The sequence below is a fragment of the Dipodomys ordii genome, unplaced genomic scaffold (assembly GCF_000151885.1).
Source record: "Dipodomys ordii isolate 6190 unplaced genomic scaffold, Dord_2.0 Scaffold52, whole genome shotgun sequence".
NCBI classification, from domain to species: Eukaryota; Metazoa; Chordata; class Mammalia; order Rodentia; family Heteromyidae; genus Dipodomys; species Dipodomys ordii.
The window spans coordinates 12,526,683-12,539,667 of record NW_012267268.1 but is presented as its reverse complement, the minus strand read 5'-3'; the positions used below and the strand labels follow the sequence as shown (position 1 = coordinate 12,539,667).

General features: G+C 48.3%; 1 protein-coding gene across 2 annotated transcripts; it reads right to left on the bottom strand.

Moving 5' to 3' along the window:
• Positions 1 to 205: 205 nt before the first annotated feature.
• Proc (protein C (inactivator of coagulation factors Va and VIIIa)) lies at positions 206 to 12,541 on the bottom strand. Of its 2 annotated transcripts, none has more exons than XM_013020683.1 (9): positions 12,496 to 12,541; positions 11,120 to 11,206; positions 9,837 to 10,003; positions 8,835 to 8,859; positions 8,571 to 8,708; positions 8,341 to 8,475; positions 3,167 to 3,306; positions 1,794 to 1,911; positions 206 to 847 (listed from the first exon to the last, which is right to left on the bottom strand). In XM_013020683.1, the coding sequence occupies exons 1-9, from the start codon at positions 12,539 to 12,541 to the stop codon at positions 267 to 269; spliced, it is 1,437 nt and encodes a 478-aa protein (XP_012876137.1). In that variant the 3' UTR covers positions 206 to 266. The 2 variants fall into 2 exon arrangements, with proteins under 2 accessions (XP_012876137.1, XP_012876139.1); XM_013020685.1 differs by having other exon boundaries at positions 11,120 to 11,210; positions 12,496 to 12,529.
• Between the last annotated feature and the right edge of the window lie 444 nt (positions 12,542 to 12,985).

Sequence of the window (12,985 nt, the reverse complement as noted above, 5' to 3'; positions counted from 1 at the left end):
CCAATCGCTACTCTTTTTCACTCCACATAATTGCTTGTGGAATTAAATAAGATCCTGCTCATAAAGCATGTAACATCTAGTAGACAATGAATATAGGCTATCTCACTTTAGCCCAGAAAAGGGATAGGAGGACAGACTGAACTGCAAGCTGGTATGTTTGTGACATGCCCCTTTAATGTGCCGTAGTCTGCCATTCAGCAGCCCAGCTCCACTCCAAGAGTGGCCTCAAGGGAGCAGAGATGGTTGGAGAGGGGGTGCTATAGTGTCTAGGTTGTGAAGGAGGCATCTTTGTCCCGCATGTGGCTGTGGATCCAGTCGAGGTAGCGGCTGACTTTGGTATAGACACCATAGTTGTTAAGAAGCCCACAGCCCTCACCCCAGCTCACCAGGCCCACCAGGAACCAGGTGCCTCGGGAAAGAGCAACCATGGGCCCTCCACTGTCACCATCACAGGCATCCCGCCTGTCCCCCAGGATCCCTGCACACAGCATGTTCTCTGAGACCACACTGTTCATGGCTTCGATGCACTCATTGCGAGGGGCCACGGGAATCTTGATGAAGGTGAGGATGAAGGTTCGGTTTCTCTTGACATCCTTTTCTCGGCCATTTTGATAGCCCCAACCTGTCACCACTGTCTCCTGGCCAGCCTGAGTGAGCTCACGCTCTGCAAGGCCAATGTCTGGGAGACATATGGGCACTATAGTCTTGGAGAGAGTGACAGGCTGAGCCAGGTGGATCAGAGCGATGTCATTGTCACTGGTGCGTCGGGTATAATTGGGGTGGACAAGGATCTCCTCGATGTCTATGTCCACCTCCCACTTGTCCCTGCGCCGTAGGTCATACTCTCCTGCAGGAAAGAGGGCATTGACAGGATGGAGACCCTTAGAGGAGTCCACAAGACTGTGGTCAGCCTGAGTGTGGGCCTGAAATGGGTCCACATCTGGGGATAGTTCACCATCTGTTCCAGGCTTTGTCATGGGGCTACTTGTCTGTACATAGAATGACTTTTCCTGCCAGAAAGAGTGACCCACAAGTATTAAATCCTAAGGGGTCAAAATTCTGATCTGGATTGGGGACTTACATGAAGACCAGAGAAGCCCAAGGCCCCCAGAGACTCGTGGTCACACTTGAGTCCCAAATGGAATGTGTAACAACTGTAGCTGAGAGAAGTTCAGGGGCAGCAAAAGCCGAATAGGAGGACCAAGAGCACATTATACCAGAAGGGAAGACCATCAGGTGAGCTGATGGTTCCTGGAACTCAGGGCCTGGTAGTCTCACACTAAGCCCCACTGGGGGCAACTACCATGTCAATGTAAGGAGCATTAAGTTTTTCATTCATTCTCAATAAACCTCTTCCTTCTTTTTGCATCCAGTCAAGTAAAGATCCCTTCTGAAACTGTCATAGAGGAGAGCTTAGGTGTAGAAACTCCCAGACAGCTGAGGAGGATGTTGGCAAGGCCTCAGCCTCAACAGTCTTGCTCTGAGGTCAAGTCTTGTGGGTCTATGGACTGCAGGGAACTAGAGCACACACAGCCTGCTCCACTTGAAGGTGAGTTAGGAAACAATGACGTGTGTGACTCCTCGCTTACATGGATGGCCAAACTTAAGGAGAACATCAGAGAATCTTCTGGCTCCCTGGAATCTTCTGGCAGGGTACATGTACATAAGCCTCTTTCCTAAATCACCTTCTATAGATCTCAAGGTTTAGTCCCCTAAACCTGGATGGTCTACTAGGTTTCCCCACCCCACCACAAGCCTTTTGGCATCCCCTCCCTCATAGCACCAACCCGCACCAAGTCTGACAGTGAGCTTCTTGGACTCATCCATGCAGTGGGCCGCAGTCAGCACCCAGGAGGTATGAATGAGCACTCCCCCACAGGCCAGCTTTTTCTTCGAGTCCAGCAGGATCACCTGGAGTGGGGTGAAGTGGTGACATCACAGGGATGTTTCTGATGCCACTTGTCAAATTGACATACATAGACTTAAAGTTCTTTCCTGGCATTTTCTGCTTAGCACAATGTACAGTGTTAGGCAGCCTGCCTTGGACCATCTCCCTGCCTTGTTGTTCCTGTGGTCATCAGCACAGTGTTTCTCCGCCCTAGGACATTCGGACCAGGATCTGCAGCCTCTGGGAAGATTTGTGGTACCCAGGCTGCCTTGGGTGTGCCCCATGGATCTCTCTCAGCTTATTTTCTGATGGTCCTCCTGTCTGTGATCCCAAGGGCTGCCCAATGTTTAGGGTCCTTATATTCCCCAAGGGCAGCTGTCAGTTTCTATTTGTTCCCAGCCCAGTGCTTTGATAGAGGAGAGTCAAAAACGTGCCAGTTCGGGCTGGAGAGGTGCTCAGCCTCCTGGCCCTGTTCTATGCAGGACATAGGACATTAGCAAGGCTTCTTGAGCCCTTCCTCCACCCCAAAGTTTCATCTTTCCAGTTTTTGTTTGTGTTTTTGTTTTTGGTGTGTGTGCTGGGGACGGGGTGGTACTGGGGCTTTAACTCAGGGCCTCACCCTCCTCCTTGGCTCTTTTTTACTCAAGAATGACACTTTGTAACACTTGAGCCACAGCTCCACTTTCAGTTTTTTGATGGTTACTTTGATATAAGAGTCTCATGGGCTTATCTGCCAGCACTGGATTTGAACTGTGATCCTCAAATGTCAGCCTTCTGCGTATCTAGCCCTTTTATTGGGGGGGCGGAGGGGGTCAGTCGTGGGGCCTGAACACTAGGCCTGGGCACTTTCCCTCAGCTCTTCAGCTCAAGGCTAGTGCTCTACCACTGAGCCACAGAGCCACTTCCAGCTTTTTCTGCTGATGTGGTACTGAGGAATCAAACCCAGGGCCTCATGCGTGCAAGGCAAGCATTCTACCACTGAGCCACCTTCCCAGCCCTCCAGCTCTTTTAGAATGCAACAATTCTCCTTCCTTCAAGTTCCCCTCCATGGTACCACAGCCCACTGACCCTGCTCTGCCTGTTCCCCTCATATCTGGTCATCTGTCTTTCCCGAGGCCCATCTAGCCTTCTCAGTCCCCCCCCCACCCCCGCCCGCTCTATTGCCCAAGGAACAGTAGTGTTTTCTTCCCCACTTCTACATCCTGACAGGAACCCCAAGGAGGATTTATTCACCCCTGCCTCAACAAATGAGGAGACATTCATGGCCTTTCATCTCACCTGCCAGGGGCTGTCACCCTGTTTGGTCAATGTCCCGTTGACAATCCTTGGGTCCAGTAAGTCCACTTGGTCTGTGTCTCGTTTTATATTAGTGCGCTTTTTTTCTACTCGTTTCCCCAGCTTCCCACATGGGAAACTTACTGAAGAAAGAAGGAGATGTTAAGGGGTGAGTCAGATACTATTCCCTCTTCTTTGGGTCCTCTTCCTGCAGTAAACTAGTTTACCACATTGAAGCAGCCCATGGATAAGTAATGTTTAGGGTACCTAGTATTTGCAGGTAATCCACTGTGGTCAGTCAGACAACAAACAGTGCCACCTAATGACCAAGAAGCAGTACCACATAATTATGCCCTTGTATAGGCTGTTAAAACTTCTCAGATTATTGTTACAAGTCAGCTACATGTCAGCAAGGCTTCCTGCTGGGGTGCTGACAGGGTCCTAACAGAGGGAAGATATTCTTAGGAGAAGCCTTGAGCACAACTATGAAGTCTGTCTTCCCAGAGGTGAGAACACATTATAAAGAACCAAGGACTGGGGCTAGAAAGGTGGCTCAGTGGTAGAGTGCTTGCCTTGCATGCATGAGGCTCTGGGTTCGATTCCTTAGCACCACATAAGCAGAAAAAGCTGGAAGTGTCACTGTGGCTCAAGTGGTAAAGCACTAGCCTTGAGGTGAAGAGCTCAGGGACAGCACTCAGGCCCAGAGTTCAGGCCCCACAAGCGACAAAAAATAAAATAAAATAAAACAAGGACTGCGCTTAATGGGCCTTGAATACCAGGTTGGAGGATCTAGTACAAAACTGTGGGACACCATCAGCAGGCAAAGACGCAAGGATAAAATGGAAAGGAGACAGCAGCAACAAAGGTCCAGAAGCTAGACAACAGATGGACATGGTAACACACTTAATAGACTGAGAATGCAGACCTGCTGCAGGGTGTTCAGAAGCTTTGCTTCCTAAGGAGCCCTGCAAGTACCACTGTGCCTGGTGGCCTGGTGAGATTTGGCAAGAGAAACTACAGTAGCTGCCTGTGGTGTTGTGTGATTATAATCTCAGCACTCAGTAGGTGAAGGCAGGGATGTCTGGGGTTCAAGGTTAGTCTGCCTACATAGTAGGATCCTGTCTCAAGTAAACAAAATATCAGGGTGGGGGGCGCAAGAGAAATCTAGAGACAGATTGCTAGAACTCTCCTCCATGGCTTGGCTCTCCCTCCCTCACACAGGGTACATTAGAGGCTATGATCTGAGGGACTGTTGGTTGCTCTGCAAGGGTAGCATGCTTGGCTGTCCATGGGGAGTCAGAAGCCAGTTCTTCTGCCTACCGTGCTCCAAAGAACTTGGAGCTCCAACAGCCTTCCAGAGTTTACTACACAACCCACCTAAAGAGAAAGCCGTAAGTATTTGCACCCCACAAAGGTGCCCCTGGTCTTCTGATAACCTTACAAGACAGTTGCCGCCACGTGCACCAGGCACTTCTTCAAAACGTCCTGAAAAACTCTAACCACTTAAAAATATAAAGCTTAAAAAACATTTTCCAGTAAAACCATTGGAATATAAAGTTGTAAAAACCTCTCTGAAGAAACGAAAGTCAAAGAGACAGAAAATAGAAGAGAGAACCCAAAGTAAGAGAAAAGAGAGGAATTATGAGAGGTCCAGAAAAAGAATAAAGAAAAGAAAGGGGAGATTGCCAACGATTTTTTTTTTTCTGTTTTAGTCCTGGGGCTTAAATGCAGGGCCTGGGCATTATCCCTGAAATTTTTACTCAAGGATAGCACTCTACCACTTGAGCCATGTGTCCATGTTCAGTCTTTTGGCAGTCTATTGGAGATAAAAGTCTCACAGACTATCCTGGCTAGGCTGGCCTCAAACTGTGACCCACAGATTTCAGCCTCCTGAGTAGCTAGGATTACAAGAGTGAGCCACCAGCATTTAGCAAATCACCCTCTTTGAAAGGGTAAACTAGGGGCACTGTATGAGCAATAAAAAAAAAGACCCATACCATAAAAAATGTGCTGAAAATCATAGTAAAAATTGTCAAGGGCTGGAAATATGGTCCAGCAGTACAACACTTGACTAGTAAGCTCAAGGACCTGAGTTCAAATCCCGGTGATACCCCCCCTCAAAAAAAATCAGTAAATGGGCAAATAAGCTAATGAGACCTCTCAGAAGAAGTAAAAAAGGCCAATCAATAGACACAGGAACAAATGCTCAACACCTCTGGCCATAAAGGAAACACAAATCAAACTAATCCATTGAGCCAGGTGCTGGTGGCTCATGCCTCTCATCCTAACTAGTCAGGAGGATGAGATCTGAGAATTTAGATTAGAAGCCAGCCCAGGCAGGAAACTCTGTGAGACTCTTTTTTTTTTGGTCCGGTCGTGGGGCCTGAACTCTGGGCCTGGGCGCTGTCCCTCAGCTCTTCAGCTCAAGGCTAGCGCTCTACCACTTGAGCCACAGCGCCACTTCCGGCTTTTTTCTTTCTGCTTATGTGGTACTGAGGAATCGAACCCAGGGCCTCAAGCATGCAAGACAAGCGTTCTACCACTGAGCCACCTTCCCAGCCCTCTTATGTCCAATTAATCACCAAAAAAAGCCAGAAGTAGCGCTGTGGCTCAAGTTGTATAGTACTAGCCTTGAACAAAATAGCTCAAGGACAGCACCGAGGCCCTGGGTTCAAGCCCTAGGACCAGCCCACCTGAGTTACAATGGAGATCATCAAGAATACAAACACAGGGCTCAGTGGTTAAAGCGCTTGCCTTGCATGCCTGAGGGTTCGATTCCTCAGCACCACATAAGCAAAAACAAAAAAGCCGGAAATGGCGCTGTGGCTCAAGTGGTAGAGTGCTAGCCTTCAGCTGAAGAGCTGAGGGACAGTGCCCAGGCCCAGAGTTCAGGCCCCATGACTGGACCCAAAAAAAAAAAAAGAAGAATACAAACACAACAGATGCTGGCATGGATGTGAGAGAAAAGGAACCCAAGCACAGTGTTGATGGGAATGTAAACTTGTTCAGCCACTCTGGAAAGCAGTTTGGAGATTCCTCAAAAAACTAAACATAGAATGATCCTATGATCCAGCAGTGCCACTCTTGGACATTTATCCTAAAGATTGCCTATCAGGATAGGGTAAAGCCATTTGCACAACAATGTCTATTGCTGCACTATTCACCATAGCTAAGGTATAAAATCAGCCTAGATGCCCCTTGATGGACAAATGGATCAAGAAAATGGGGTATGTATATACAATGGAATTTTACTCATCCATTAGGAAGGATGATATAGTATCATTTGCAAAGAAATGTATGGAACCTAGGGGGTGATGTGAAGTGAAGTAAATCATGCCCAGAGAGACAAAGGATGCATGTCTTCTCTGACATGTGAAAGCTAGAACTCATTTATAATATACAAGAAAACACAAATATGGGGTAGTATGTAAATGTACCAATATATGGTATTAGCAGGGGAGAATTCAAGTGGTATAATTCCTTAGAAAAACGAACTCATAACCCACTAAAATGAATGCTAGAAAAATGGCATTTAAAAGGTGTGTGTGGAGCTCTAAAGGAAGAGAACAGAGAAATGAGAGAGGGAGGGGGTAAGTATGATGTCATAATACTCAATTCATACCCTATGAAATTAAGAAAAATTAGGGGAAGGGTTGGGTTGGGAGGGATGGGAGAAAATGAGGAAAAGGGGACATCAGTCAAGATTCATTGTACCCATAAATTGATTTGTTGAATGTTAAACTCCCTTAGACAACTACTTAAAGGTAATAAAACTACAACTTAAAAAAAGTTCCTGGCGCCAGTGTCTCATGCCACTCAGGAAGCTGAGACGTGAGGATCAAAGTTCAAAGCCAGGCAGACAAATATGAGATGGTTATCTTCAATACCAGCAAAAAGGCAGAAGTGGGGATGTGGCTCAAGTGACAGAATGCCATTCTTGAGCTGAAACGTCAAGCAAGAGCACAAGGCCATAAGTTTAAACCCCAATAGCAGCACGCCTGCACGCACATGCACACATTGTAAAAGTCTGACTTCTTAAACTATATATAAATAAATTGCACAAAAATTAAAACTCATGGGCTGTGAAGGTGGCTCAGCGGTAGAGCGCTTGCCTTGCATACATGAGGCCCTGGGTTCAATTCCTCAGCACCACATAAAAAAAAGAAAAAAAGCCAGAAGTGGCACTGTGGCTCACGTGGTAGAGTGCTAGCCTTGAGCTGAAGAGCTGAGGGACAGCTCCCAGGCCCAGAGTTCAGACCCCATGACCGGACCCACCCCCCCAAAAAAAATTAAAACTCATAAAAGAAGGTAGAATCCAGCTCATTCTTGAGAGGCAAGAATAATTATGGAAGTGGGACAGGTGTCCAGCAGTGTGGCCTAAGACAATAAGAGCATTCAGATTGGATGGAGGAAGAGGATGCTGGTGGCCTGAGACTGGGAAGATGAATGTGCACCAGGAGGTACCCATAACTGAACAGGGACTCCTGGAGACAGGCAGGCAAGCAAGAGACTCAGCAGAGGAGGAGAATAATGGGAGGGGTGACATTGATCAAGATGTATTGTACTCATAAATTGCCATTAAATCTCTTTGTACAACTACTTAATGATTCTGTTGCACTCTCTCTTTCTGTGTGTGTGTGTGTGTGTGTGTGTATGTGTGTACTGGGGCTTGAACTTGGCCTGGGCAGTGTTCTTCAACTTTTTTTGGGGGGGAGTCCAGTCATGGGGCCTGAACCCTGGGCCTTGGCGCTGTCCCTCAGCTCTTCAGCTCAAGGCTAGAGCTCTACCACTTGAGCCACAGCGCCACTTCCGGCTTTTTTTTCTGCTTATGTGGTGCTGAGGAATTGAACCCAGGGCCTCATGCATGCAAGGCAAGCGCTCTACCAGTGAGCCACCTTCCCAGCCCGTTCTTCAACTTTTTAACTCAAGGCTGGTGTCCTTCATTTTAAAAAAATAGTTTTAAAAAATAAAATAGAGATGGAGACAGAGACAGAGACAAAGACAGAGAGACAGAAACTTAGCAGAAAACTGGCCTGAAGGAGCTCTCCCGTCTCTGGTCGCTAGCACCAACAGCAGAAACAGCAACAAGGTTGGGGTAGAATACCTGCTGTAACCCTAAGGCTCACCACCCACTCCCTAGGAGCTTCCAGCAGCGAGGGTCCCTCCAGGCTGCTCACCTTTAGGCTTGCACTGCCGTTGGTCGTCGTCCAGCTCGTAGCCTGGCGCACAGCTGCAGCGGCGCCCATCCCCCTCTTCCTGGCAGTAGTGTGCACAGCCTCCATTGTCGACCCCACAGTGCGAGAAGAGCACCTCTGCTCCGACAGGATGGGGCGGAGATCGGCGATGGTGCAGGGCGCTGGGGTCTCACCACCCTTCTGCCCTCCCGCCCATCGGGTACCCCCTTTACCCTGCTGGCAGAACTTGCCCTCCCAGCCCTCCATGCAGTTGCAGCTGAAGCCGCCCATGCCGTCGATGCACTGGCCATGCTCACAACATGCATGGTCACACTGGTGGTCCAAGGGTGGAGCCTTGCACTGGTCACCGTCTGCACATGGCCGGGTAAAGGATGGAGAATATGGGTGATACCAGCTCTTTGCTCCCCTCCTCAACCTTGCCAGTGGCCCAAATACCCAAAGGGTGCAGCCCAGCCAAAGGTCTAGCATGCACTCACCAAAGTACTTGGTCCAGAAAGACAGCTGCAAAGAGAGGGGATGAGTGAGGGGGTTAACCCAAATTCAAAGAGGATTCCACAAGCATCTCCCTCCTCCTGGGTGTGGCAGGAGAGTACAAAGGAGCAGAGAGAGCTTCCAAGCAGTAAATTTCCTTGTTCCCCTCTTGCCCTGCCCGGCCCCTTACCCCTACCCCACAACAGTTCCCCGCCCCCCACACACACACCTCATGCTCTCTGGGCTATGCCACAGTAGCTTTTGCAGCAAGGGACCACAACTCCCCCCCCTCAATTGCTTTATCTTTTGCCAGCCCTCCTGGCTTTGGGGGACACATCAAGTATCCAGTCTTTCCCCAAGCCAGTGTTCTCAGAGTTGATAAGACATGGATAGCTTGCTCAGAAAGTCTGGGACAGCATACTTCTAACTAGGACCCAGCTGCCAGTACTGCTGTTGGCTCTGACCTCCAGACTGGAAGAGCCAGAACTTTCTACTCCAACTCTCCAAGATTCTGAATGGAGGTACTGAGTAAGTGGTCTGCATAGAAGTCATGGGTGTTTCAGTCACACTTATTATCCTGACCAGCAAGTACATGGTCAGAAATAATGGATTATGGCCTTTTAGCCACATAGAGAAAGAGACAGAGAGGGAAGACAGTGGTAAACATTGGAGGGAACTTCTTACAGAGTAGGGAAATAGTATTTCAGTCTAGAACTGAGTCTAGAGCTGGTTGATGTAGATAGATGAGATCTCAGTCTAGAGCTGTGTATTCTGCTTTTCCTGAAGCTCATAGCAGAGTTCTGTCTTAAATTCCTGTGTGCCTTGACAAAAACCATAGAGCAAGTGTCTACATCCCCACAACAAGCTAGGAAGAGAACAGGCTGGTGCCCACCCTACTCCAGATTCCAAAGAGGGCCTCAGCAGTGGTGCCCACCTGCTCCTTCAGGTCCTAGCTGGCCAGCAGCCCACCCCTGAGCCTCATCCTCTGGCCCCAGTGGTGGCCTTACTGTTTTGTCCACATCTTGGAAAATCTCATTGGCCTCCTCGAAGTCACAGACCTCCTCCATGCATTCCCGCTCCAGGTTGCCTGGCCGGACCTCCTCCAGGAAGGAGTTAGAGCGTTTTTGGATCCGCAGCACCTGGTGGGCATGCTCACTGCTGGAGAACACTGAGTCTGAATGGGGATAAGGGGGCTCATTGTGGTAGAGAGAATTGAGAGGGGCCATGAGAGAATCTAAGGAAGCTGAGCTAGAGAAAGCCTTTGAGGCTTTGTCTCTGACCTATAAGGACTAATTGTAATTTCTGATTATGATACTTGGCCCTGATTCTGTCTCTCCACACAAGAAAGATGTTCACTGAAGGACAGGAGCTTATCCCATTCCAAGCAAGAGCTCTGAGACAGACTTCTCTTTGAACACCAACTGACCTCTAACTTCAGCTCTCTATACCTGTTTACTCATCTGAAACTGAAGGCAAGATGACTGTGAAAGCCCATAGTGACAAATCCCAATTGCTGCTGCTGAGTCTGTAGAGTTTAACTGGCCCTATTTGTTTTCCTAGTTCACTCTGCAACCCTCTATTTCCTTGTCACTTGGTCCTCTCTCCCCTCACTTCCCCTTGAGCAGCAACACCTGGAGGACTGAATTCTCTTATCCAGTGTGTATTGTGTATCACCAAGTATCATCTAGACTCTGAAACATGTCCATATTGGTTAGGGAGATGACTAGAGGAAAGGATCACATTAGAAGAGTAAAGGACTGGGGGGGAAAGCAACCAGAAGATGTGCCTAGCTGAGCCAACTAAGGAAGAAGACATAGATATGGGCAGGGTAGGGGAGCAAGAAATGGCATGTTAGGCAGACAAGCAGCACAAAGAAATCACATATGCAAAGAAATCACATATGGAGTGGCTCTAGCACAGACCATCAGTCTCATCTTAGAAGACATCTGCTGCTTTCTATTGCCATGAGGGTGCAGGAAGTGCATGGGGCAGGGCAGGGAGGTACAGGTGTACATTGTAGAAAGAAAGGCATTGTAGCTGGGCCCTTCACTGTTAAGGGAGGAAGTGGGTAGAATAGGAATGCCCAGGACACCCTGTTACACAGCCCAAACCATAACATTACCAGCCATCTGCCCCACAGCTAGCCAATCTAGGCCTTGGTAATTGATTCGTGCCATTCCTGCCTGTTCCAAATCCTACCAAGGCTCAGAGTTGATGGGTAAGGTGGAAGGTTCTAGTAAGGCTTTATGCAGGCTTTGAGAGTCCCATGATGGAGTGGGGATGGCCTTACCAGGAGAGGCTGGCATGCCAGAAATTTCCCAGGTAGCCACGAACAGCAGAAGGCTTGTGAGCTGCCACATTCTGGAGTTGCTGACACCTGTCTGAGAGAACTTCTAAGTTTCTGGCAGCCCCAGTGCTGCTATGCCCACCCTCCCCCCAAAAAAACAGGAAGTTGAATGAAAGGGTTAGCTCTCTAGGATCACTGTCAGGGTGGAAGCTTCCTTTGGGCATCTTTGCTTGTTCACTAGACAGCTATCTGGCCTTCCATCTCCTTCTCTGTATGGGCTAAGGTCACAGCACTTGATAAAGAAAAAAGGCTGCAGAGTCCTTGTGAAGATCAAGGACTCAGTTCAAAAGGCCAAGTGGAGAAATGAGATGTGCCCCTTCTTTTTTTGGGGGGGTGATGGTGGCAGGGTAGGGTATCTATGCCTTTGTTGGTCTGATAACTGAGCTACTAGAAATACTAGTAGATACTGATGGCACACAACTCAGTGCAAGCCATGAAATTAGATGGCCTAGGGAAATTTTCTATGCATTCTCTATGGCAGTGATAAGAAGCGTATCTGCTTGGGCATCTGCTTCCTCCTTTGTAAAATGCATAGTCTATGGTCTGCCTTAAAGAGGGAAGCCTGAGCTACATAGTGAGACTCAGGGAAGAAAGAAAGAGAAAGAGAAGGAAGGAAAGGAAAGAAGGAAGGAAGGAAGAGAAGGAGGGAGGGAGGGAGGGATGAAGAGAGGGAAGAAGGAAAGAAGAGAAGAGAAAAGAGAAGAGAAGAGGTCAAGTCCACAAACAAGAGGAGGCAGATCTGCAGATCTAGGACTCAAGCCAGGTCTGTACATTTATGGGGCTCCAGACCTGGAACTTTAACCTCTTCCCCAAACTGCTGAATGCCCTGCCCTGCAAGGCCACAGAGGCTACTCTACCTTTGGAAACTGATTTATCCCCAAGACTGGATGGGCAGGCCTCACTACCCCAGCTATACGCTGCCTGGCCTCACTTTCTCCCTTTGTCAACTTCCTCAAGGTCAGTGTGACGTTCAATCAGACTTTTAAATCAGATATCCAGTGTTTAGAAGTGGGGGTAAAGTGGGGATAGAAGGTCTTGGTTCCAAGGTGCCTGTGGGGATAGCCAAGGGCTGGTGGGAACCCCCAGCTGACTTCTACTTGACCCACAGTCTGGAAAGGAGGACCCTTAGACTATGCTACTTGTGCCTGTAAGTGCCAATCCACATCTTGGCCTAACCAGTGTCAGGGCCCTCATTTCCTTTGACCCTGAGCTTTAGATGACTGGGAGAACCTTGTTCAAGAATTTCACCGCTTTACCTGCTCAGCTCTCTCCTCCTCCCTCCAAACTCTCTCACAGTGTTGCCTTGAAGGGGGACTTACAGTGGTGAGCCGTAGAGAAACTGCAAGTTCGCCCTCCTGCCGCCATGACAGCCTGGAAGTTGGGTTAATCCGTAACCACAAATATTTGCTTGGCCCTCAGTGTTGAGTCTCCCTCTCCCCAGACAAACAAATGGTGCTGATGACATTCCTGATCTTGGCTCCTAATGAGTTCATTTGCCAAAGCTCATCTCTGCTCACCATGGAAGCTGATCAACAAGGAAGGAAGGAAGGTTTGGACCCACTCAAAATCACTGGCATAATGGGTCTTGTTTTCGTCTCATAATGATTGCTAGTAGGGAAGGTATTGCTACTATTTTGCAGGCGGGGATATTTCTACCCAAGATAATTGGTTTGTCCATGATTAGCATAGCAATCTTGTCAAATCTAGGATGCTGTTAATTATAAAACACACTTATTTATGTGCCATTATATAAAAACACATTATGGGTTTTCTTTAAAAAAAATCAACACATGTGTTGATTACACAATG